This window comes from Papaver somniferum, chromosome 5 (genome assembly GCF_003573695.1).
Source record: "Papaver somniferum cultivar HN1 chromosome 5, ASM357369v1, whole genome shotgun sequence".
NCBI classification, from domain to species: Eukaryota; Viridiplantae; Streptophyta; class Magnoliopsida; order Ranunculales; family Papaveraceae; genus Papaver; species Papaver somniferum.
This window is the reverse complement of record NC_039362.1, coordinates 148,975,182-149,001,289: the sequence shown is the minus strand read 5'-3', so window position 1 is coordinate 149,001,289 and position 26,108 is coordinate 148,975,182. Positions and strand designations below refer to the sequence as shown.

Here is a 26,108-nt window from a genome sequence, read left to right as displayed (position 1 = left end):
TTACTAGGCGATTTTCACATGATCATTTTTTGACTTTCTTCAAGAATAAAAGATGAACTTGGTTAAAGCGAAAGCTTACCGAAACATATTTCGAGAAGGATATAAGCGAGTTAAACTCAACTCGAAACATCAAATGTGTATAATGTAAAGTCTATATAGTTATATGACTTTTGTCTCAATAGGAAATAGAATAGAAATAGACTTCTGAATAATAGATGAGTTCAAGTCTCCACATACCTTTTGTTGATGAAGTTCCACAACCTCCCATAGTATGTCTTCGTCTTCAATCGATGAACACCGTGAAGTCTAAAGCTCAAATACACATTTTATCCTAATCCGAGACATAGCTATAAGTAGACTAGAAATCAAGACTAACTTGACAAACAAGCTTGAGATAGCAACGCTTGCGAGTTCGACCGAGCAGTTCTCTAACATTTCTGCCATTACCAACCTCCCATATACTATTATTTTAATCACTTATAAGCCCTTTCTTATACTTGTCCAAATCCAAGATGCGCTATAATATTAGTTTTATGAAAGGGATGGTTTCTTGGAAAATATTTCCCCAAAAGTAATCTAACCACAAATCATTTGGAATATGCAATAATCTCCAAGTTAATTTCCTCAATAAAGATATATACACTTTATGTGGATTCCGAATCCCCAAGCCTCCACATTTTTTAGGTGTACAAAATTTCACCCCAAGATTTTGGATAATAAACTTTTTTCGGGTTATTTTTTTTCCCCCAGAAACCCTTTTGGATATTATCTAACTTTTCTAACATAACAGATAAGGATTCAAAACACTGCATCTGATAACATGGATATGCAGATAAAGTTGAATTGATCAAATTTGTGCATCCAGCTTGAGATAAGAGTTTTTCCTTCCATCCATGTAATGTGCTATATGCTTTCTCTAGTAATGGTTCAAAGTTTAAAGCATGCTGTCTATTGAAAAACAGTGGAGTTCCCAAGTATTTCTCATCATTTGAGATTCCCTGAACTCTTAACATTCTAGATAGAATCTTGATGTATTTATTATGAACTTTTTTACTAAGGAACACTTCAGATTTATGATAATTTAAATTTTGACCAGAAGATTTACTGGAGATATCTAATATATTCATCAGATATCTCACTTCAGTTATATCTGTCTTACAAAATATATAGCAATCTTCTGAAAACAACAGGTGAGAAATAACTAGACAGTTCTTATTGAGCCGTGTACCCGAGAAAGTTTTATTCTGTTCAGAAAACGCAAAAAATCTAGACAACCCTTCCAGAGCAGTTATTAAAAGGTAGGGAGATAATGAGTCTCCCCGCCGCAGACCCCTAGATGGAGTAAACAGAACACCTAGTATCCTATTTAACAACACAGTAGACTGTTGAGATACACTCAAAAATCAAGTCACGCCATCTATCACTAATTAAATCCAAAAATTTTAAACATATGCAGAATAAACATCCATTCCATTTTATCAAATGCTTTTGATAAATCTAGCTTTAAGGTTAATAATCGTTTTTTTGATTTACAAGTATTCATAGAATGCAGCATTTCATGTGCAATGACTATATTGTCCACTATTTGTCTTTTCGGTATAAAAACATAATGATTTGGTGCTATAATTTTTATCCAAAACAGATTTCAACGTGGTTGCTAAAATTTTAGATATTAACTTATGTAAAGCATTTCTAAGACTGATTGGTCTAAAATCTACCGGAGTGACTAGATTTTCCACTCTTGGAATAAGTGATATGAAACTCTCATTTAACGACTCCGCTAATTTACCTGACTCAAAAAAAGTAGAAATCAGGTTAACAACTTCTTGCTCTAATAGATTCCAATGAGACTGAAAAAATCCCGGTGGATATCGATCTGGACCTGGTGAACCCCAAGCATTCACAGAGAATAAAACCTCCTTGAGTTCATCCTTATCTGGAATCTTGATTAGATCATCATTTTCTGCGTCAGTAATCACTTTAGGAATAATATGCTCAAATATTGGGTCAATATTACCGGAGTAATATTAATACCCAAAAGATGATCTCTCATAAGCAAATCCAGTTGCTTCTTTTCATCTAACCAAAGATCGTCTTTATCTCTTAATGAAAAGAATAGTGTTGTGCCTTTCTCTATTGGAAACTAATACATGGAAATATTTCGTACACTTATCATACTCCTTAAAGAATTTATCCCGACTATTTTTCAACCAATAAATGTTCTCAATTTTACTCCAAGTTTCCATTTCATTTTCTAGTCCTTTGAGAACTTTTTTGGACACTAAATGTGTTGGTTTTGTAATTTCTCTATCAATCTTGTTTAAAATCCTTTTCTTATTTTTGAAGATGTTATTAAAAATATCTCTATTCCCCTCCTTTAAGCCACTGGATAAATCCTTTAGAGTTTGTATCAGCTCATTACGATTATTTTGCATTTTATTCTCATTCCAAGCATTTTCTATAAATGTTTTATACTCCTTATGTTCTATCCACCCTCTAAAGAATTTATAAAGCCTGACTTGTTTAACCTGACTGGATCAAAATCTATAAGTAAAGGGTTGTGATACTAAGCAGTTTTAGTTAAATGATGAACTAAAGATTCTGAAGATTCTGAAACCAATTCACATCTACTAGACTTCTATCAATCCTTTACCTTATATTTTCCATTCATTTCCTATGATTAGACCATGTGAATGGATCACCTGTGAACCTCAAATCTATTAAGCCTAATTGTTGAATTATATTCTGAATAATAGTGGCATCACTATAATTACATTACCCCATCTTTCTCATACCTGTTTGAAACAAAGTTAAGATCACATACTATCATCCATGGGTGACAAATTTGATCTCCTAACTCTTGAATATACTCCTATTGACTAGTATTTCCTTGAGTGTTCAAATCACCATACATACACGAGGAGTAACTTACGATTCCCCTAGTTTTGTATGATACAATGATGATGTTCAATCTAACCTTTACTAATCTAACATCTAGATTATCGAACCAAACCACAATTTGACCCCCAGATTTACCTATTAAAGGTATGATAATCCAGTCCTTAAATTTGAGTTTTCTAGCGGTGGCTTCCATTCTTTCTAACGACATTTTTGTTTCAGAGAGAAAGACTAAATATGGCTTATGTTTTTCGAGTAGAAAAATAAGATGATTGATAGTCTTAGCCTCTTAGGGATGTTGCAGCCCTGAGCATTCCAAGACAAAATGATCCTTTTATCCAAAATTAAAAAACAATACCCTGGAATTTTTTCAAGCACACTACACCACACAAACACTAAAACATGATCACCAATTTTCCTAATTTCAATGATTAAAAATAGAGAAAAAACATAAAAATTTTATTTAAAAATAAATTAAAGAGTATTAAATTCAGAAAGCTCACTCGATCCAAGATTTTGGTACTCGAGCTCCTCTCTCCGATGTTCAGACCCCTTACTTTCCTGAATACCATGACTTCCTCATTTAGCACTGCTTCAGTTGCTGCTACTGGTGTTGGGTCTAAAAGAGTGATATCCTCTTGTAGGATAGCAAGAGCATTTGAAACAAAATCTGTAGCACCTTTGTTCAGATCTTTGTACTCTGCCAATAACCAAGCATATCCTTGAAGGTGGTGTTTTCCTTCTATCAAATCCTGAAAATATTTTCCCTTTTTTTTTCTTAATCAGTTCCTCATCCACTTTATCATCTGTTTAATTTTCTTTCCCTTTACTTGCACTTCCCCTAGGTAATTCATTGTCTCTAATTGTTATTGGTTTCACCTGTACCTCAGGTTTGGACACTGCCAGTCAATAGCCATTCTCTGCCTTTTCCTATTAACCTATTCACTGCTTCCTTATCAATCAGACTCTTAAACTCCGTGGATGTATGGTCATATTTTTCCCCAATTTTTTGCTTTATTTTCCTTCAATTCCGTAGACCCCCTTGCTTTCTGTCTTATTCCTACTACCACCGGAGCATTTATTTTGACTGTAGAAGGATCGTTTTTGCAATCAAACCCTGGAGGATGAGTTATCCACATGAAAGATGTACAAACTAATGCAGGAAGTACAATGCAATCAATTTATATAGGCTTTTTCCTTGAACCCAAATCCTCAAGTATCGTATCCACTTTTTTCACCAATGGTTTGTTAAGTCCACCATCACCAGAACCTTATATTCTCCATCATGTGGACCAATCAACATCAAAACTTCACCTATTTGTCTAGCAACTTTCTTTCCATAGAAATTCTATCAGCAATAACCCAGTGAATTTGAAAACAGTCCAAAATATATTTTTATCAAAATTAAGGTGTGAGTGTCTAACCTGGTTTATTTTTTCCCTGAAAGATAATAACTTTCCTTCTACAGGAGCATTAGACATTACAACTTTTAAAAATTCATTCGGGTAGAAGAACAAGTTTTTTGGTTTCTCTTACCTCTAACTTCCATTGGAGATTCCATTTGCTCTTCGGCCCTCTTTTGACTTGATCATTCCTGACCTTGGATTTTTAAAAGATTTCGTCTATAAACAACTTACCAACTAGATCCATAGATTCATTCTTTTTGATGCAGGATGCAACTTTTTTGATAAACTGTAACAACTTATAGTTTCCTATGTCAGAAAATTTTGCATGTGTCCTCCATCAATTTTGCTATTATCGGATTATCCATCTTTCTTTTCAAGAATAGTTTGTAACAGAAGAAACCAGACAAAAGAATGATAATTGAGATTTTTTTTTTCCCTGTTACTTTTTGTTCTTCCTGAAAAAACATTCAAAACGATCCAATAAGTTCCCCAATTGCCACTTGTAGAGTTTTTTCTTAATTACACCACCCCCATGCAGTTATCTTTCCTTCTTACAACAAAGAAATCCAAATTTTATTCCAAAGATGAATGTCCCTGACTTCTGCAGAAACTCATGATTACTAGCAGAATAAATTTATCATACATATCTTCTTTGTTGAAACAATTAGTCACCCATTATATTAAAAGTAGCCACGTGCATATTTGCTTCTAGAAAATGTAATCAGAGGATAGCTTAAACCATTCCATCCACTGAGTAATCGTAAAAGCAAATCCACCCAACACCACTTAGCAGAATTAGCCATGAATTTCGGTAGGTGCAGTCCAAACATTGGTAGAGGATATCTTTCCCAAAGCTCAAATGATTAAGCTGAGAAGAGATCCTATAACAAAACTGATTTAGAGAACACGTGAAATCCCGAAACCCTAATTTAATTATATCTTTCCAGAACTCGATATCAAAAGGAAATCAGATCGATTAAAAGCATAAAAATTATATTCGGATTAAATTTATCTGATTAGATAGAGAGAAGATTGATTATCATATCACATTAGTCAAATCCTTAAAATCTGAATACTGAGTTACAATGGAATTTCATCGATTTTATCGCCTTTCGTTTTTCTCTTTTTCGGGGTTTACTAATTTCTTACAAATAAAAGTTTTTTTTTTTTTTTTTTGTGATTTCTGATACACCCCAAACATATCGATGTCCCTATTAGCAGCCATGATTTCAGAGAGCAGGTAGCCCGTAGCCGCTCTCAGCCTCCCATCGTCCACCCATACGCCATACCGATCTATTATTCCGTCGAACCACGGTGCGTTTATAATTCCCGCTGAATCCCGCGTGTCGGCAAACCAAATCTGGAGCACTGAAGATTCATACGACAATTAACAAGGAATCAGTGAATCGCCCAAATACTCAGAAATATATAGAAAATTTCGATTGCAGAAATCACCATCAGATTTCTCATTTTCTCTCTCTGCTTCTTCATCTTCTTCCCCTTCATTCTGAATTCTACATTTCAATCGATTCTTCAATTCCCCCAATATATTCAATACCCAGATCATAATCTCATTTTCTCATCCATCAATTTCTTGAAGTTTCATTATAGTTTCAATGAGAAATCTTGGTTCTTCTTCTGCGTCATCGTCTTCTTCTGATTGTTCATCATTGGTTTCTACTCTGTATACTACTAATTCAATGGTATCATTTTCATCGAATTGTTCATCATCGATCGATTACGAAACTCGTTGTGAAGGTCTTGATCTCTTGGTAAAAGCTGTTGTTCATGTTGCTGGATGTTTCTTGGTTGTTCCATTTACTCAGAGAAGAGTGATTAGAAGAAGAAAAAGGAATTTGAGTTTCTTCAAGTCTTTTGTTACTGATTTTATCAAGAATCAAGATGAAGAAGAAGAGATACAGGAAGAAGAAGATGAAGAAGATGTAGAGATTAAAGAAGAAAAGAAACAGAAACAGAAGAAGAAGAAAGGTAAACAAATGAAAGGGATTTCTAAACCTAAGAGGAAGAAGAGAGTGATGGCTTTACCTTCAAAGTATAATGATTCAGTTTTACATCCATGGATTAGAACATCTCGAAGGCGTCAATCGATTCAAGAAGAAATCAAAGTATAATGAATCATCGAGTTAATCGGTTGGTATTTCTAAGATTCTTTAGTCTTAATTTTTGAGGATCAATGAAGAAATCTAAGTTTTAGAGTCTCATCTTAATGGATTCTTCTTCTTCTCCTTTCTTGTCTTTTTTTGATGATACAATACTTAGAACCAGAAAAACATAATCCATATTGGAATTTTTGGTTTCGGTTTTAGATCTTTGAAATCTTGAATGGATCCATGTAATAGTAGTAGTTATGATCTTACTAAAAGTTTCAGATAACCGAAATTCTGTATCTTTCTGATACAATTTGGATTGAATGAAATTCGCATGTATTCAGTTTCTTCCTTTTGTCATTTTAACATTTTCTTCATACTCTCTGAAGAATTCCAATTTCTTTGTTTGTTGGTTAGATCACATTATTTCATTTTTGTTAGTCGGAATTTCTTTAGGCTGTTTCATTGCAGGAGTTTGGATTGAGTTGGTGATCCCTGGGAATTTAGTGTTTTTTCAGTCACTAGTTTAGAGTTTCTAATCCAGTAGCTTAGAATGTGCACACTCAGAAAATTAGTGAAGACATTGCTTGATCATATTTTTAGAAAAATGCTTATCACAGTGTTTGCTTAGTTATTTCATTCTTTTCGCAAAAAACTTGGTTTCTACATTGCTAGAATCTTCATTTCTGGAGTAGATTTACTTTGGTGGTAAGTTATGTCTTCTGCCCAAGAGTAGAACAATAGTACAAAAACTTTGGTTGGGTTCACTTATTTCTGCAGAATGTGAACCTCTAGTCTATGAATATATCGTTCATGGTAGTTTAGAAGCATTGTACTGAGTTGGGGTCTGTACGTTAGTGCCATAGTTTGGTTAAACTTAATTCACTGAAATGCACGTCTAGCAGACATTTTGGATGCGAATTTTGGTACTCCAAGCAGACTGTATCTTCGCTTAAAACCTCTAATTAAACTTGACAGAAACAAGATTTAACTGTAGAAATGATTCATGGACTGATCAGGTTCTAAACACAGGCGTATTTGCAGACAATAGGTAAGTGAGTTCTAGTTTTAGTTACTGACATAAGTCTGATTGTGTGACGGAAGGAATGAATGAATAAAGAGTATAAGACATCGGAATCCAGTCTCATCAACATATTCCTTCACACAGGTCCTTCTCACTATTTGCAGACGCCAGGCAAGTGATTTCTAGTTTGAGTTACGGACAGGCTGATCCCCACCCTAAAATAATTGGTAGGAATGAATGAATAAAGAGTATATCGCATCAGAATCCTGTTTCATTGACATATTTCCTCAGGAGCTACAAGTGTTGCCTATAAAAAACACCCTGAGTACGAATTGTAGTGATAGTTTCATGTGCAGAAAAACAAAATGACAGAACTGAGTCGCCACCGAATACTTGTAGAGCCCTTAATATAGTAAATTTAACAGGAAGTGAAAAATAGAATCCAAAACCCAGTATGTAAAGATGGATACAGACAGAGTGCTCATAAAACCCGTATAATGAAAAACAACAACGCCCAAGTTCTAACAATTCCAAGCGTTCTTCTCTTTGTTCATTTTTCTCGATTCCTTGGAGGATCCCATTTGCAACTCAATCCATACACAATTATTTACAGTGCAAGGCGGGGTTGGACACAAAAAATAGTAAATCTAAGTGGAATTGGATGTAGGCCTCCATGAATGACAGTTATGATGTGTTGGCAGGTAAAGATAGTAACCTGGAGTGACTGTGTTCACCTTCGTAAGTGACAATAAGCATTGAAGGTTCTTCCAAGCACCTTTCTACATGTTTTCTTGCTGGACAACCTCTCATGCTACTACATTTATAGTATCCCCTGCATAAGTGAAACCAGTCAACTTCCTTGATTACATTTATCAATAGAACGGCATGAACAACTAACTAACAAGTGAAGTTAACAATATTCGGTACCCACTTTAAGTTAAGTTATGCATCTAAGAATCCTCATGAAAATGCCCCTAATTTTTTGGAAAACAGAGTTATACATTTGGAGCCACCAGAAACTAACAAACATTCGAAGTTTTGAAAATTGAAATGTACGACATTTATGACAAGGCCGTAAGGGAATACCCAGAAAGTGTCCAATAGTTCCACCTTGAATAGTTAAGCGCAAAAGGACTGCCTTAACGAGTCAATTCCAGTTTGACATTACGATGGAAATTTGTGACACATTTGAGCAAACCAGCTGTATTACAAAATTAAGCATGTTTTTCTTAGCCAATTTTGTTCAGACATGAGAAAGTTTTTGTACTACAAAACAAAACTTTGTCTAAGTTATAACAAAGCAAACGGTGCTAGGCTTGTGAAGCCGAGAATATTTCTTCATTACTAGATGCTATACGAGTATTCTGCGATTGGCAGTTATGAAATAAATCACCAAGTTGAGAATATGCAACTAAATTCGAAAGCAGGGAAGTGCGGACAGTATAAGTAAGAGACCGCAATGTATTAAACCATGCAAACATAATTTTTGAATATTTGCAAAAATAGAGAAGAAAACTTATGACATACCTAGGATGTGGTGACCCCTTGATTGGTTTTTGCCCATATTTCCTCCATGAATACTCATCAGGGGGTATATCAGCAATCTTGTTACTAATAGCAGGCACCTTGATAGATCTCTTCACCCTCAATTTCCTGTTACAAGAAAAACAAAGAAAGTCATTGTAATGAATTACTTATTAAACTATCCAATTAAGTTACAACAAGAAGTTGAAAACTAACCTCCTCTTTGAACAATGGCATCTACCACTACTTCCACATTTAACACTTCCATCTTCTCCTCTACCGGAGCACCTCCTTTTTGGGGTCTGCTGTGAGTTTCGATCAGACGACTGAGGCACCCCATTAAAATGAAATTGTTTTCTATCCAAACTGGCTGCACTTGCATCCATGCTCAGTGATGATATGAATGAAGATGACATGGTGGGTGTACAACTAGGGTTGTCAAATTGAACATGCATACCACTACTACTCTTCCGATACGACATTTCAGCTTCAAATTTCATCTTTTGCTGTTGCTGTTGCTGCTGCTGTTGCAGGTGCAACCTTTGTTGATGTTGCAGTTGGTGTTGCTGATGTTGCTGGAAGAATTGATAGTGTGCTACTGTTGATGGCAAAATTTGATGAGAAGTCTTAGAAATTGAACTCATCTCTAAGGCTGCTGACTTATCTAGAAACATATTCTGACTAAGCTGTAGAGAGTTGTTGTTGCTGGGTTTAGTTGTTGAACCTAATTCCAGATTTGTGTTTTCCAAGGTTTTGATGATCTGAAGAGGTTTAGCTGAAGTTATAGAATTAGGATTGTCTAAGAAGATATGTTGAGGTAAATGAGATTGAAACTTGTTCCTTTGTTTCCTAACTCTGCCATGACCAAAACTAGTATGGTTAAGAAGAGATATTACTCTCTTGAACTTGAACACAGCTTCTCCTGTCTCAACCATTAAACTTCTTCTGTAATGATGATTCTGATCTTGTTGCTGTTGTTGAGATATGAGAGAAAGAATTCCATGGCAGCTCCCAACAGCTGCTTTATTTGCTTCCTCAATCTCCTCCATTAGTCCCCTCAAACCCTAAACACCCAATTACCAAAAGAAACATCAACAGTGCAGAAAAGGCAAAATCAATGAAACTTAAATTAAACAAAACCCCATTTCAGATAAACAAAAACCCATGTCATAAAAACTTTCCAATTCAAGATTCATATCTAAAATCAGTTAAAAACAAACCAAATAAAAATCAGTCTTTTTAAAGAGAAGCAAGATTGAGTTTGACCATTATAACTGGATTCAATTAGAGATTAATGGATTCAAGCTAAACAAACCTTAATAGATTGAGAGGGTGTGAGACTGTAGACTTCCCAACTTCCATGGCTGCTATGACGATGATGAGATTGTATAAAATGACTCTGAGAAGTGAATGCAAAGACTTCTACTACTTCTTCTGATACAGAGAGAATATAAAAAAAAGTACTATTTCTTAGAGGAAAACAGTAAAATCAAACTTTTGTATATTAATAATAATATTACAACTCCAATTAGTCAAGATGGTGGTGGAGAGCGCATTATATTAGCCATCCCATATCCATCTCCATGGAGAAGAGGAAGAAACTTAGCTTCTCAGTCCCTCTAAGATGAAATGGAAAATGCCGTCTTAGTCACAGATCCGGAGGATGTAGGTCCCTCCCCCCACCGGACCCTTCTTTTTAAGTCAGTTTTCTTTCCGTTTATATTTCTTTTTCTTTTTCACTTTACTTTGAAAAATTTGATTTAATCTTCTTCTCTTTTTTCTCCCAATCAAGAAAGAGTCATACTGTGGTCCACACAGTGTGAACTAGAGGAGGGGGAAGTAGCCGTTGTAAGTCAGAAAGAACGACCTAGATTTTGACACATATGCAGTTTGAACGTTTTTCTTGACTCGAGTTACGAGGTTTATTGACTGCTAAAGGCATTTGCAAGACCGAGTATTTATCGCGCTACAAGGAAAAAGCCACCAAAGGCACAATGCTGTCAGAATAGTCAGGTATATATCCTTGACCTCCGAACTTGTACACCCACTTTGAACCGGAATCGGAGCTGGATCCGATTGTTAACGGCCGTGACAAAATGCTGAAAACTGTGAACTCTAGTGCAATGTTGTAACGTGAAATAGGCAAAGTAGTGGTGAGAGAGGAAAAATGTAGAGACAGTAAAATGGATATCCACTAGGTGGATTTTGTGATTACTTTGTTGGATTCCACATTTCCGATGACATGATGGGTTGTATCACCTTCCATCATAGCTGGTTCCTCCATACATGTTTAGAGAAATGGTTTAGTTGGATACAAACTGTGAAGATAGTTGTGGACGATAAAATTTTCTACAATGATATACATAAAATTTTGTTGAACATTGGAGTTACTTAAGTTAAGATAATCCTTCCATTGAGTGACTAGATTTCAAATAGTTTCTCCCATGGCTTCTTAGTATATGAAATAGAAGTTCTAGCATGGCTAAAAAGATAAAGCCATATGGATATGAACCGCATCACTGCATGGTGATGAATATGAGCATAGAGATTCTAATGTAGTTGTGAGAATAATTCTCTGTATATTCATTGATAGGCAAAAGTCTGATTTATACATGTTTACACAACTAGATAAGGAAAATAAAAGATACACCTAACAACTAGATAAGGCAAATAAAAGATACACCTAACAATATCTAGGATATATACAGAAAGAATATATATGCAGTTACAACCAAATAACAAACACAATAATGTCAAGATATATCATATCTTGACCATATCTTAACACACACCCCTCAGACTCAAGGTGGTGGAGTACACATCTTGAGTATGGAAATTAAGAATCGAAGACGAGCTGCAGAGTGAGTCTTGGTGAAAAGATCAGCCACTTGAAATTCTGATTTAACATGTGGAAGAGTGATTGTACCTTTCTTGAAATGATGACGAGTAAAATGACAATCTATCTCTATATGTTTTGTACGCTCATGAAAGACATCATTATGTGTAATTTGAATAGCAACCTTGTTATCACAATACAGTGGTGTAGGAGCAGAAATTAGAACTCTCATATCACGAAGTAGCCACCGTAACCAAATGAGTACAGATGTGGTGTGAGCAAGTGCTCTATACTCTGCTTCAGCACTTGAACGAGAAACCACACTTTCTTTCTTACTTCTCCATGAAATCAACGAGTCTCCCAAGAACACACAATAGCCTGTAATAGATTTTCTATCTGTAATATCCCCAACCCAATCGGAATCTGAGTAAGCTTGAAGAGTGAGATCAGACTTTGATGAGAAACACAGACCTTGATGAAGAGACCCCTTGATATATCTTAGAATTCTGAGAACAGCTGCATAATGAGTAGATCTTGAAGCAGACATAAACTGACTGACTATGTGAACTGCATGACTTATGTCTGGTCTCGTAATGGTCAAGTAATTTAGACTCCCTACTAGTTGACGATACAGTGTTGGATTAGACAATAGAGTCCCATCCGTAGGACTGTATTTTACATTCAATTCAAGAGGTGTGTCAGTTATCTTATTGTCAGATAGCCCTGCACGCTGTAGAATCTCATATGCATATTTGACTTGTGATATGAAATAACCAGTGGTTGACATGCCAACTTCAATGCCAAGAAAGTAACTTAAAGATCCGAGATCTTTCATCTTAAAACAATCACTGAGATATGATTTGAGTTCAGTAATATCTTGTAGATCACTGCCAGTAATAACCATGTCGTCAACATACAAGAGAAGAATGGCAATTCCTTTTTCTGACGATCTGACAAACATAGTTGAATCACAAAAGCTTTGTGTAAAGCCATACTGGAAAATTGCATTGCTAAACTTCTCAAACCAAGCACGAGGTGCTTGTTTGAGTCCATATAATGCCCGTCGAAGCTTACATACTTGATTAGGTTCATGAGGCAAACCAGGAGGAGGTTGCATGTAAACCTCTTCTTGTAACTCACCATGAAGAAACGCGTTTTTCACGTCCATTTGATGAAGCCCCCATTGTCGTGCTGCAGCAACAACAAGTAATGTACGAACTGTAACCATTCTGGCCACTGGTGCAAATGTTTCTTCATAGTCAACACCATACTATTGTGTATAACCTTTTGCAACAACTCGTGATTTACATCGTTCAAACTCACCATCTGACCTGGTCTTAACTTTATAGACCCATCTGCTTCCAACAACTGATTTTCCAGGAGGAAGGTCCACCATTTCCCATGTGCCTGCCTCTGCATGTGCTTCCAATTCATCATCCATTGAATCTTTCCATTCTGGAATGGCTGCAGCTTCTCTGTATGTTTTTGGTTCATAAAATGAAAAAATAGAAGACAAGGAACAGTGATAGTCTGCATACTTAGCTGGTGGTCTTCGATTGCGAGGTGGCAAAGAATTTTCTTCAGAATCAGGATCTCGTTCCTGAGTTGCACTGTTAGGTTGAGTCGTAGAGTGGTCTTGGTCATCCGTATTTGGTGGATCAACAACTATAGGAGATGGACTTTCAGGAGTAGATATAGGAAAAGTGCTAGGATTGGATTCACTAGGAAATGGATCAGAATAAGTGAAAGACTCAAAAGATGATGATTTGCTGCTTGGAAGTGACCAGAATGGAACTTTCTCCCAGAATGTGACATGACGAGAGGCACGAAGCTTTCTATTAACTGGATCATAACAATGGTACCTTTTTTGTTCAATACCATAACCAAGGAAGACACACAAGGCATTCTTTTGACCAAGTTTATGACGTTCACGTTTTGGAAGGAGTACAAAACAAGTTGAACCAAAGACTCGAAGCTCAGAATAGTTTGGTTTCTTACCATAGAGACGCTCATAAGGTGACATTCCTCCTATGACAGTTGTTGGGACTCTATTGATGGTGTAGACTGCAGTAAGGACTGATTCTCCCCAGAAATTTGAAGGAACTGAGCCAGAAATTAACTGAGTTCTAGCTGTCTCTATAATATGACGGTGTTTACGTTCTGTAACTCCATTTTGTTCTGGAGTTTCAGTACATGACAGTTGAAGAATGGTGCCTTGGGTTTTAAGAAATTCTTTGAATGGATTGGAAATATATTCCCCTCCTTGATCAGCACGAAAAACTTTGATCACTTTACCAAACTGAGTTTTATCATGGTTGAGTGAGAAATCAACATATAACTTAAGAAAATCTGCTCTAGAGCTGAATAGATATACCCATGTATAACGCGAATAATCATCAATAAAACTGACATAATACAAAGCACCTCCCTTTGACATAATTGGAGATTTATCCCAGACATCAGAATGTATAAGAGCAAAAGGTTCAGTTGAGACAGAAGTGCTAAGATTAAAAGAAAGAGCTAGTTGTTTTGCCAGTTTACAAGAGATGCAATTTGGTTCTTTATCTAACCGAGTATCTCTTAGTAAACCCTTATTGATCATATATGAAAGACGAGAAAAGGAAGCATGACCTAACCTAGAATGCCAAGACATGAAGGGAGATATTGACACAAGTGCAGTAGGAGTAGCAGCTACGACATGACTTTTAGATTCCGCTGAGAGAGCAAGAGATTGAAGGAGATACAACCGACCAACTCTACGGCCTATCCCAACTAGCTTCCCGGTTTTGAGATCCTGTATAACACAACCAAAAGGAAAACAATATGTGTTATAACCTCGATCACACAGTTGACCAACTGAAATAAGATTAATTGTAGTATTTGGAACAAGAAGCACATCTGGTATATAGAAGTTATTTGAATTGTTGACCAAGCCTATAGGACTTGCAGTTACTGTTGATCTATCAACAGTATGAATCTTAGAGGTGATGACAGGATGAATACTTTCAAAAAACTTTTGATTAAAACTCATATGGTTTGATGCTCCTGAGTCGAGAAACCATTCTGTTGAATAAATACCTGAGGAGATAGAGAAGGCAGATGCAGTTGTAGGGTTGTTACCAATTGAGAGTGCTTGTTTAATCATCTCTTGAATATCAGCAAGGTTTGGTGCTGAACCACCACCAGGTACAACTAATGCTGATGAGGTTGTCGATGTTGCATATGGATCTGTTGCAGATGAAACTGGAGCTGCCGTAAATCTGGTAGGTGTATTGAATTTGTTTCCTCCATTAGCATTGATCCTTCTCATGTTTCTTGAGGTTGGTGAGGTGCAGAATCTAGATGAGTGACCAAATTCCTTACAATACCCACACTGTGTTGTGGGTGTGTCAGGTATTGTGGCAGCAGGTGATGTATTGGCCGATGGGAGATTGCAGTTCCTTGCCAAGTGTCCAAAGGTCTTGCAGTTATGATACTGTACTTGAGACATATCACGTTGCACTTGAGCATTTGAGTTTCTTGAAAAATTGTTAGGGCTGGATCGTGAGGGCACAACAAATACTCCTGATATCTCCGGTGTGATTCTTTTCCTTGTTTCTTCTGTAATAAGTTCAGAGAAAGCAACTTCCACCGTGGGAAGAGGTGAACGATGAAGGACTGATGCCCTAACAGACTCAAACTCATCATGCAAATCTATTAGAAACTGAACTAAATGTGTTTCCTCTCTATACTTCTGCCACAATTCCAAATCTACGGTCCATATTGGTTCCATGAGTGCTAATTGATTCCAGATTAAAGACATCTCAGAATGAAAAAAAGAAATAGACTGATCATGCGATTGTTTCATAGATCTAATATCTTGTTCGAGTTTATACCTTTGAGAAAAGTTGATTTGGGTGTACCTTTTCGAAAGAAAATCCCATGCATCTTTGGCTACCTCAAAACTTGTGAGTTGCATGCTTATGGAATGAATGACTGTGTTTCCAATCCAAGTGAGAATCCTGTGATTGTTAATCTCTCGTTCTTCTTTTGGATCCTTTTTTTGTGTTTCATTTTCTTTCCCTTTTTCAACAGAACTGCTTGTTGTAGGTTTCTTTTCTATACCATCGACATACTTCCACATACTCTTTCCTTTAAGAAAACTCCTCATGAGGAATGACCAGTGATTGTAATTGGTTCCATCAAAACGGACAGTGATAGGTTGAGAATCTTCTCTTGACATGATTACTATGTTTTCTCTGGGTTGTATTTTCCCTGGATTGTATTGCAGCGGAAACTGGTTCTCAGATCTTTCCTAGCTCTGATGCCATGACGAACATGAGCATAGAGATTCTAATGTAGTTGTGAGAATAATTCTATGTATATTCATTGATAGTCAAAAGCCTGATTTATACATGTTTACACAACTAGATAAGGCAAATAAAAGATACACCTAACAACTAGATAAGTCAAATAAAAGATACACCTAACAATATCTAGGATATACACAGAAAAAATATATATGCAGTTACAACCAAATAACAAACACAATAATGTCAAGATATATCATATCTTGACCATATCGTAACACATGGGAGAGTAATTAAAACACTATTGGTTGCATGACCACTTTTAAGGTGCCGAGCATTATCCTAACTTTTTGCTATTGAATCGGCACAAAATTCATTCACACGCCGATATTAAATCTCTTGAACCCCAGGTAAAAACAAGACTATACTGAAAGTGTTTTTCACCCATGGAATGCCATAGAAAATAAGCCTGTCGTCTATTTCAAAATTGTTGAGTTTGATTTGCAAGGACTAAATAGACATAAGTAAAATTAAAAAGTAGAAAGATGAATTCGAGAAATGTTGTTCAACTGATCTTATAAGAAGGATCCCATGTTTCATCCTTTATCTATAGGAAAAAAACATTAAAAGGTCCTTCAAATTACGTGTTATTCTCAAACGGCCCTTTAACTTAATTCCCCCGTTCTTTAAATATGATGCCTAGCTAGCAATGTACTACCAAAATCAGCTGCAGTAACTAATTTCTGTCCGTAATTAAAATATGATAATATAAAAACGATTAATTAACGTGTCTTCTAATCCAGATCAAATCTCCGGTCTTCTCTAATGATACTCTTATTTTGCCTTTCCATCACCAAAAGCTGAATCAAATCAAATACTACTGTTGCTGTTGCTGTTGCTGTTGCTGTTGGTGAGGTTGTTTCTGCTTCCTCTGATAGATCTGCGGGATCACCGCCTCTCTTCTAATGGGCGTATCATAATCACTCGTAGTAGTAGTACTAGCAGCATTACGGCTGTTGAAGCTCACTGCAGCAGCTGCCTCCTGTTCTATCCTTACAGCATCCTTTTCCTGATGTTTATCATCATTTCCTCTTCCACAGGATACCTGTATTTCAAAGAATAAACAATCTGTAGTTAATTGATTGATTTAGTTTCTCGATTAAGATCAGATTCTTAATTAGTTATTATTCGCACTACATTCTGAAGTTGGGGTCACACTTCAATATCAATTAAGAGGCTATATATGTATTACAGTCAGTTAATCAGGATTTAGATGAGTGTAGAGAGAGAGAGAGAGAAGAAGAAGAAGACGTACATTTGGGAGGAGAGACAGAGTACGTGGTTGTTGTTGGTGGTGTTGGCGTACTGCTTGGGCGGCTCTGGTAGTATTGGACCTGTTGGTGTAAAAGGAGTTGGTGGGGGTCCCGCAGAATAGACCTTGACTGTTAGTAGCAGGGGAAACGTCATTGAAACCAACTTGGTGAAGATACATGGGGCTCTGATCTCTCCATAAGAGGCTAGAGGATGATTGATGATGATGGTAAGCTGGTGGTGATCCCAGATTTACAAAGTCATTGTTTGGTGGTGAGAATGAGGTTGATGGAATTGTAGTAACCATAACCTTCTTAACAGGACTGCTCACATCCAGTAAGGGCTTCACTTGTGGTGGTGGTGTAGTTAAATGGGTTTCCTGATTTTGAGGTGGTGGCAGAAGAAGAAAATCGGATTTTGAAGTGGTGGAGGAAGATACAGATGTGGGAGTTGGGACCACTTGGCTCTGATTGTAAGTAGCAGTAGGAGACAACATCATCATCCTATTACTGCAGGAACTACTACTGTTGCTATTGTTATTGTTGTTACCTGGAGAAGATGCAGCAGCAACCATGTTTGGCCACAGAAAAGATCCTTGAGGCTTGCATATCCTGAACCCACTTCTCAGTCTCTGACGCTTTTCTTCTTTTGTTTCTTTCTCAACTACTTTTTGTTTCTCTTCATTTAATTTTTCACGATCATCTGATCTCTCCGGTGTTACCCATACTTGATCATCTAATCCTTTCTCATCAGATGCTTTCCTTTTCCTAGTATTACTGTCTTCCACTACTGTTAATGATTTTTCTTCCCCAGCAATAGTTGTAGGAGTTCTTGCATCTTCCACCCTAGAAGTAAATTTCCACACCTCCTCCTGCAATTGCATTTATACCCCATGACAATTGATTAACTCATGACAGTGGCATAACATACCTGCTGCTATGCCAATCATACATATTGCACGCACAAGTGCTAACTTGATTAGATATTGTATATGGCACGTGCAGCGAATGAAGTATTTGACACTAGTGTATTAAAGACATACATTGGACTGATTTTTTTATTTTATTTTTGATGCATGATAAAGGTGGTTCTACAGTATCTTTTTTAAAAGTTTGTTTTTGGCCTAAATGATGGTGAAACTTAAGAAACTATAATGGTAAATATTGGAACGGTAGTGTACCTGCATCCCATTCAAGGAATTTGAAATGTCAAGCAGCTGTTGCTCCAATTGTGCTTTTTTCTTCATCAAATTGTTATAATCTTCCTCCAATGTGTGAAAATTTTGAAGTTGATTCTGTCGTGGCTGAGGCGGCTGGTCGACAACTAGAGGTGTAGTAGTAATTGTGGTGATGGGAGAAATGCTAGCTTGCAATTGGGGTACTACTGATTGATGTTGAGTACTATCATCTTCCTCACCCAAAGGAGTATCATCAATAGAACTTAGATTATTCACTGGTACTATGACTAATTCTGAACTCTCCCCACTCATCTTCTTCTGCTGTTGCTTGTGGGCACACATGATTTCCTCCACATTTCTTTTGAGACTGGACATTTCTTGTTTGAGGTATTTTATGTCTTTAGCACAGAGCGGATCTTGGGAAGGGTTATCTCCAGGCATCCATCCAGGTGGTGGTGTCCAGTAAGGATCCTTGACTCCGGCTTCTCTCCTGATGTTAACCAAATCTGCATTCTCTAACCAGTATTCCATCTCTCCCTCCGCATTATGGCGTCTTCGAAACCTCACCTCACCATCTGGAGCAACCTTACCAGACATGTGTTTCAAGAGATGGTCCAATAGACCTGTGTCTCCAATGTACTTGCGAGCCTCCATCCTTAACACCCTTCTCATGACTGGTTTCCCAGAAACTGCATCTTTCTCTTTCATGATTTGCAACATGCTCACCTCAGCTTTCCTATACCTCTCTTTCGACCACCTATCATACGAAGTAACAGACACCACTTGTCTCTTATTGTGGATTACAATCTGGTTATCCTTATTGCTCTGATCCGTATTCTTGATCCTTCTCTTCTTCTTCTTAGTCGTGTTATTCTTCTTAATCTTAATCTTCAATCCAGAAGCAGCAGCAGAGCTCCTAGTAGCACGACGAGTAAGTTTATTCTGTCCACCATCACTATCCTCCTCCTCCTCTTTCTTCCGATTATATAAACCCCTGCGGCATTGAGGTTTAATCTTCTTCTTTGGTGTCTTGGAGTTGTTGCTGGGTTTTCTATTTCTCAGCAGCACTGCCAGCTGCTTGGAACTTCTATCAACATTTCTACTTCTAAGACTTCTTCTTCTCTCTAGACTAAGATGATACTCTTCATCATCATCATCATCCTCAGTGGTAATATTAGTCCTGAAGATATAATGATCTTGATCCATCCCCATCATTTCAACCATTTCATTTGCATTTGCTTCTTCTTCATCTTGTTCCTGCTCTTCTTCCTCTTCTTCTGGGACAGCCTCAAAAATGCCCAAAGATGACTGATGCTGATAATACTGATGTTCTGATGCCCTGCTGCTCTTTCTCATAAACCTATTGCTAATCTCTGCTCTGTAGTCTTGGTGGTGATCATTGTTGCTATTGCTCTTGCTTGGTCCCATGAAGGCTACTCTCCTCCTCACACCCCAATGCAAATCCGAATTATTTGTTAGAGCAGACCAGCAGGTTCCCCTCTTCCTCATGACCAATTTATTATCATACCTACTGCTACCACCACTAGACCATGAACGACATAAATTAGACTGATAATTTTCTGTGCCTCTCTTCAACCCAATCCGACCTACTTGAGCCTCATTACAGTTGCCATCATCATCATCATCATCACTAACATAGTAATCGTCCGATCCACTATGGTCTTGTACTGGTGTTGATGCTAATATTGGTTGTTGGGTAGTAAGTGCCCAAAAGCTCTTGAGATGCTTCTGTTTCGAGAATTCTGTAGACAGTACTTTCCGGATCAATAATTTACCTGCTAGTTTTAAATTCATCACATACTCTTCATCTAATTCTGGATGCACTCGCAATTTCCCTTTCTTCATTAGTTGTGGGTGCTGGTACTGGATCCTCTTGTTTCGATCATCAGAGACCACAGCATTAGTACTACTGTAGTGGGTATGAAGAGATACCACGCTTGGGAACCTAAGTGTTACATTAATCTCTGTTCTTGAGATCACCTACAGCAACCACAACAAACAAATCAAACTTTTGAACTCACAATTTGACAAGGGAACTTAATTAGCTAAGCAAAGAATATATCCATTAGTTAGCTGAGCAAAAGATATATGGGCTATTTAGACTTTACAATATTGAACTATTCAAGTTAGGGTCACTGGTAATTAGCTCACCATGACTACACGAACTGATTTGAGTTGAGCTGGAATGGAATTCTGATCAGGACTGTGATTTAATTCATAGAGACACCCCACTCTTATATGGTCAAACCCTCCACTTCCACCTGAGAGCAGTAATCTATTAATAAATCAATTCTATGAAACGAAAGAACACAAAACAAACGCGTTGCATTTTGAAAAATAAGATGAAAAAGGCCAGTTTTACTGTAATTCATTCTTATATTTTGACCAGTTTAGATAGTTACTGGAATCTTTTTACTCGTCGTGTAAAACGGAAACCCCATGGTATTGAAGGAAAGTAGACAGGCCAAACAAGGGCAATACTTTAAGCAAAAAGTTAAACATATATATATATGCACCCACCTAAAGAAAAGGACATGAATCAAAAATGGGAAAGGATTTTCTGTTTGTGTTACCATAATTGTAGTCGAAAGGGTAGGAGTCATTTTTGTTGGTGCATGGAAAGAGTAAGTTGTTGCGGTTAGCAGCAGCAGGCTTTGGCATTAACTCTGATGCTTCATGTCCCATTTCCTTGTCAGGAGCAGGATACTCTTGTCTGTTCCCGTGACCCTTTTCCTGCTCTTGGTCAAGTCTCATCCTCGTTCTCTTGGTGTAGTACTTCTTCGTCATTTCCTACAAAGTAATTTGATTTATATCAATATAAATGTTGTGTGACTAAATTCGTATTTTTTTCAAAATAATAAAAATACATGAAAATCAATTTAAAACTAAAAAGCTTATTACATAACTAATCACTCTTATTCACTATAGTTTCTTAATTAGTGACATCATAATTGATTGAAATGTTTTAATCGAGCAAAACAAAAAGATTTGAATTTTTTTTCTTGATTAAAATATTTAATTAACTGAACCCAAAACTTTGATTCCATTCCTTTTCTGGCAAGTTTTGTAGACGGAACCCTAGCTAATGGGTAGAAAAATCATCATGAGAAAAAATAGTGAGCACGCGTATTTCTGTGTTGCATTTAATTCACCATATAATTTTTGAGACAAGCAGCTGTACAGTAGACAGATGAATAGACAGATAGAGAGATTTTGATTTTTTTAGGATCCTTACGGTGGTTGTTGCAGTACGGCCTGATTCTGGACCACCTCCCTCCTCGTTAAAGGAAACAGCTTCCATTGATGGCTAAGATTGTTTGCTGCTTTGAGTTTCAAAACGTTACAGAATTAGTATTGATGTGATAAATTTGTACTAGCTATGAAAGATGAGAGATGCCCTAAATGGTGATTCTAATGATACTGATTGAAGATGAATAAGAATCAAAACATAATAATGATATAAAACGATCGAGATCCAAATTTAGAAAACCGTATACACTCTTTTGTGTAACAACTTGATTAAATAAACTAGCAGTCTGAGAAACATATCTGCATATTTGTTTTTGAAAATTAACAGAAAATATTTGAAATGAAATAAATTAACTCCTCTGAACCTGAAATTGAGATACAGAGAGAAAAGAAACCCAAAAATTAGAAGGTCTAGTCCTTTTCTTTTTTTGTACAACACTTCGATCTAACTTTTCAAATGAGTGCGAATATCATCATAAGGTCAGAATAAGACCAAGCAGATTTTCAGAAAACAAAAAATAGCCTGCTAAGAAGCTAACCAGCAATTTGTAGATTTAAGACGATCAATTGTAGCTTCTTCTGATGATCTTTTCAAAACGTAAAAGCAAAGAACGACTTACTTGCAGATCAAGTACTTTTCAAAAGTATTCTAGTACCCATATTTGAAAAACTTAAGATCATCAGAGAGATAACAAATCACTTAATACTACTAATAACAGAAATTACAGATGAGAGATGATATTCATCGGATTAAAGATGAAATCTATACCTTGTTATTCTTGAAAAGAGGAGATGATTTTGAAACTAGACTAACAGCAGCAGGTACTGTGAATTGAAATATTACTTAATGGCTTACAGCTTCTTCTTCTTCATCATGTTTCATAGATTGATTATAAATGTACAGATGATGATAATATTTGTAGAAGCAGAAACAGAAAAAGCAAATAAGTGATAGAAATTTGAAAAAACAGAAAAACGATTGAGAGACGAGTAGTGAAAGAATGATGAGATTTTGTCACAGAGGGGAGGAGGAGGAGGAGATTCGATTTTTATATTGTTGGGATTCGGGTGATGGTGTTATTACCCTTGCCGTACTAGTCTCACGTGAACTTACTTTCTATTTTCCCCTTCTGCCCATGATTTTAGCTCCTTATTACGGAATTACCCTGATCACCATTTTATTGCTGCTCTACTAACTAACTACAGTTACTTCTAACCATGGTATTTTCTTTTGATGGAAAACTACCAACCATTTAGCTTCCCTAGCGGAGACCATATGGTTCATATGGCAAGCATGACCAAGGACGGATTCAGGAAGGATAAATTTTTTTTAAGGTCCGGGCTAGAAGTTTTGGTCGAGCAGAATTATTATTTTTTTGGCTTGTGGACTGGGAAGGGTACCCGGGATAAAGTCCCCTTTAGTCCAGTGATAGGTCCGCCCCTGAGCAAGACTACCATTTGTTATATGTTCATGGGAGCCGCAATAACATGTGCGCGTGCTGGTGCCAAATACTCCCTCCGTGTCAAATTAATTGAACTAATTGGTTTTAAATTTTGTCCCACAAATAATTGAGCTATCTCACTAATCAAGAGATATTTCTAAAACTACTATTTTAATTGATTATTGTTACTATAAGAAATATTTATAATTTGATAGTCATGTTTATATTCGTTATGTATGTGTTTTAAAATGTTTTTCAACGATATAAAGTTTACGAAAAACCGTGGTATAGTTTAAGAGATAAATCATTTCTAAGTTTTACTAGTTATTATCCATAAGGGTATAATTGTAAAAAATACTTAAACATACTCCTTTTTTCTCCTTGCCTTAATAATTGTGCAAATTACAAATAACTCAATTAATTTGGGACGGAGGGAGTACATACATAGGCCTAAGTGTATTGGACAATTTTCTAAGTCATGCATCTTGTTATTTATTTATTTTATTTTATTTTTTTACATTTGGTTTATTTGGATTTGACTCACCTAGATCTGACTGAAACACATGTCTCATTTGGAACTGACTTAATATGTTGTTTTTTTTAGTCAGATCTGGCTCATCTGATTTAAAAATATGTGAGTGAGTGATTTAATATCATGAATCAGGGGCAATTTGTTATTCAACTCAAACGTGTCCGAGTCAGGAATCAGTTAATCGTTTTGACATCTGACTCCATCGAGGTAGGGGTCGACTCAGATGCAAACTAACACGGTGTTGATCGAGTGTAGTAAAGATTCAATAATACTGAAAAGTGACAAGGTTATATTCTGGCAAAAAAACTTCAAAGTTTGAAATTTTTCATCAAAAAATGGGGAAGAGAAAATTTTGTCTCTTTACCAGCTGAAGTTGATAGATTAGAAAATCTTATTGATGTGGATGGACAGTTTAGAAGATATAAATGGGTTATCACAAGAAGATTATGCTGAAAGGGAGGATTTTCAGTATTAAACATAAAACTGCTTCTCTAAATCTAGCAAGAAAATGGAATGCAAGATCCAAGGGTCAGTGGCTCATGGATGGTGAAAGAAACTCTCTTGTAGATATAAAGCAAATGTCATAACTTCTCTAGTTATAAATGATACTATGTGTCATGACAAGGAGACTATTAATGCTGAAGCAAAGAGATTCTACAGTAATTTATTCACAAAAAAGTATCCTCTAAGACCAACTTTTGATGACTTGCTTCTTCTTTCTCCAAGTGTGCAGAATATCATCATGCTGGAGAGACATTTTATTGAAGATGAAGTTAGAAATATGATTAAATGTTTTGGTTTGAACAAATCAACAGGCCTTGAAGGGGACACAATGGAATTTTTAAAGCTACTCAGGATATCATCAAACCTGAGCTAATGAATGTCTTTAATGAATTTCACTCTACTGGTACTCTAGATTGGAGGCTCAATAGATTCGATTGCACCAACTTTATTCTTCTGCCAAAATATGAGGGTGCAATTACTGTGCATAATTTCAAACCCATTAGTCTTATAGGAGGCATTTGCTCTAAGTGTCTTGCTGACATAATAAAAATTGTAATGGAAACTATACTCTATAAATTCCAAGGAGCTTTTGTAGATGAGAGACAGATTACAGATGGAATCCTTATTGCCTCTAAATTGATGGATGCAAGGGAAAGATCAAATACTTCTGTCTTAGTGGTCAAAGTGGATCTGCAAAAAGCTTTTGACAACGTAAACTGAAGTTGTTTAGACTACACAATTTCTAGGTTTGGTTTTGGGAATTTTTGGACGAAGTGGATTCATTGGTGTATTTCAAATGTCGGATTTTCTATTTCTTTCGATGGTTCATGTTCTGAGTTGTTTAGAAGCAGTAAAAGGGTAAGACAAGGTGACTCATTGTCAAAAAGAAAATGGTTCATGTTCTGAGTTGTTTAGAAGCAGTAAAGGGGTAAGTAGTAAATGGTTCATGTTTTTAGTTTTTTAGAAGCAATAAAGTTTTCTTTGGGGTACTGGCAAAAAGAAATGTTGGTTGGTACGGAGAAAGGTTATTTAAATAAATAGGTGGTGTTTGTGTAAAAAGGTTGAGACTCACTAATAGATACACGCTAAGTGGATTTGGAGATATAACACGAAGAGAGGCTTTCTGGAGGTCAATTATACATCAAAAATTTGGTAATTTCGAAAATGCTCTATTACCAAATGATTCTAAAAGATCTGTAGGTAAGAGTTTGTTGGCAGGCATCCTAATATATAAAAGCGTTATTCAACAACGGTCAACAGTGCACATTCAAATTGACAATAAATGTTCTTAATGGAATGATGTGTGGATAGGGAGTATTCACTAGCAATCTTGTATCCTTCTTTTTACAGATTATCAAGAAATAAATCTGCTACTATAAGAGTCATGGTAAAGTTTACAAATAACAACACTGCTTGGAATTTCAATTTTTTACCAGAAACCTTAAGGAAGATGAAGTGGGAATGGTTGCAGAACTGCTGAATCAAATTAATGCACCAATTCTAACTGATCTGGAGATGATTACCTATCTTGGAATTCTGGTAACAATTTCTCTGTAAAATCTTGTTATGATGCTATTGAATTTGCAGGTTATATCAGATTCCCCCACAAAAGCCTATGGAATCCAAGAGTTCCACAAAAAACAATCTTTTTTTACTTGGAACCTATGCTACAATGCAGACGCAACACTAGATACACTACATAATTCTATTATTCTAAATGGTTGCATTATGTGCAAGAAGGTTGCTGAGTCTAATTCACATTTGTTATTGCATCGTGATGAGACAAG

General features: G+C 36.3%; 2 protein-coding genes across 2 annotated transcripts; both read right to left on the bottom strand.

The window, feature by feature from the left end:
- Positions 1–7,811: 7,811 nt before the first annotated feature.
- On the bottom strand, positions 7,812–10,570 carry LOC113283157 (probable WRKY transcription factor 74). Its single transcript, XM_026532325.1, has 4 exons — positions 10,276–10,570; positions 9,177–10,024; positions 8,964–9,089; positions 7,812–8,268 (listed from the first exon to the last, which is right to left on the bottom strand). Exons 2-4 carry the CDS (start codon positions 10,007–10,009, stop codon positions 8,121–8,123), a joined length of 1,107 nt encoding a protein of 368 aa, XP_026388110.1. The 5' UTR covers positions 10,010–10,024; positions 10,276–10,570; the 3' UTR covers positions 7,812–8,120.
- Positions 10,571–16,737: 6,167 nt separating this feature from the next.
- LOC113283156 lies at positions 16,738–22,749 on the bottom strand. Its single transcript, XM_026532324.1, has 7 exons — positions 22,613–22,749; positions 21,830–21,914; positions 21,168–21,384; positions 20,746–20,855; positions 18,577–20,574; positions 17,401–18,267; positions 16,738–17,190 (listed from the first exon to the last, which is right to left on the bottom strand). Exons 2-7 carry the CDS (start codon positions 21,893–21,895, stop codon positions 16,963–16,965), a joined length of 3,486 nt encoding a protein of 1,161 aa, XP_026388109.1. The 5' UTR covers positions 21,896–21,914; positions 22,613–22,749; the 3' UTR covers positions 16,738–16,962.
- Positions 22,750–26,108: the final 3,359 nt, after the last annotated feature.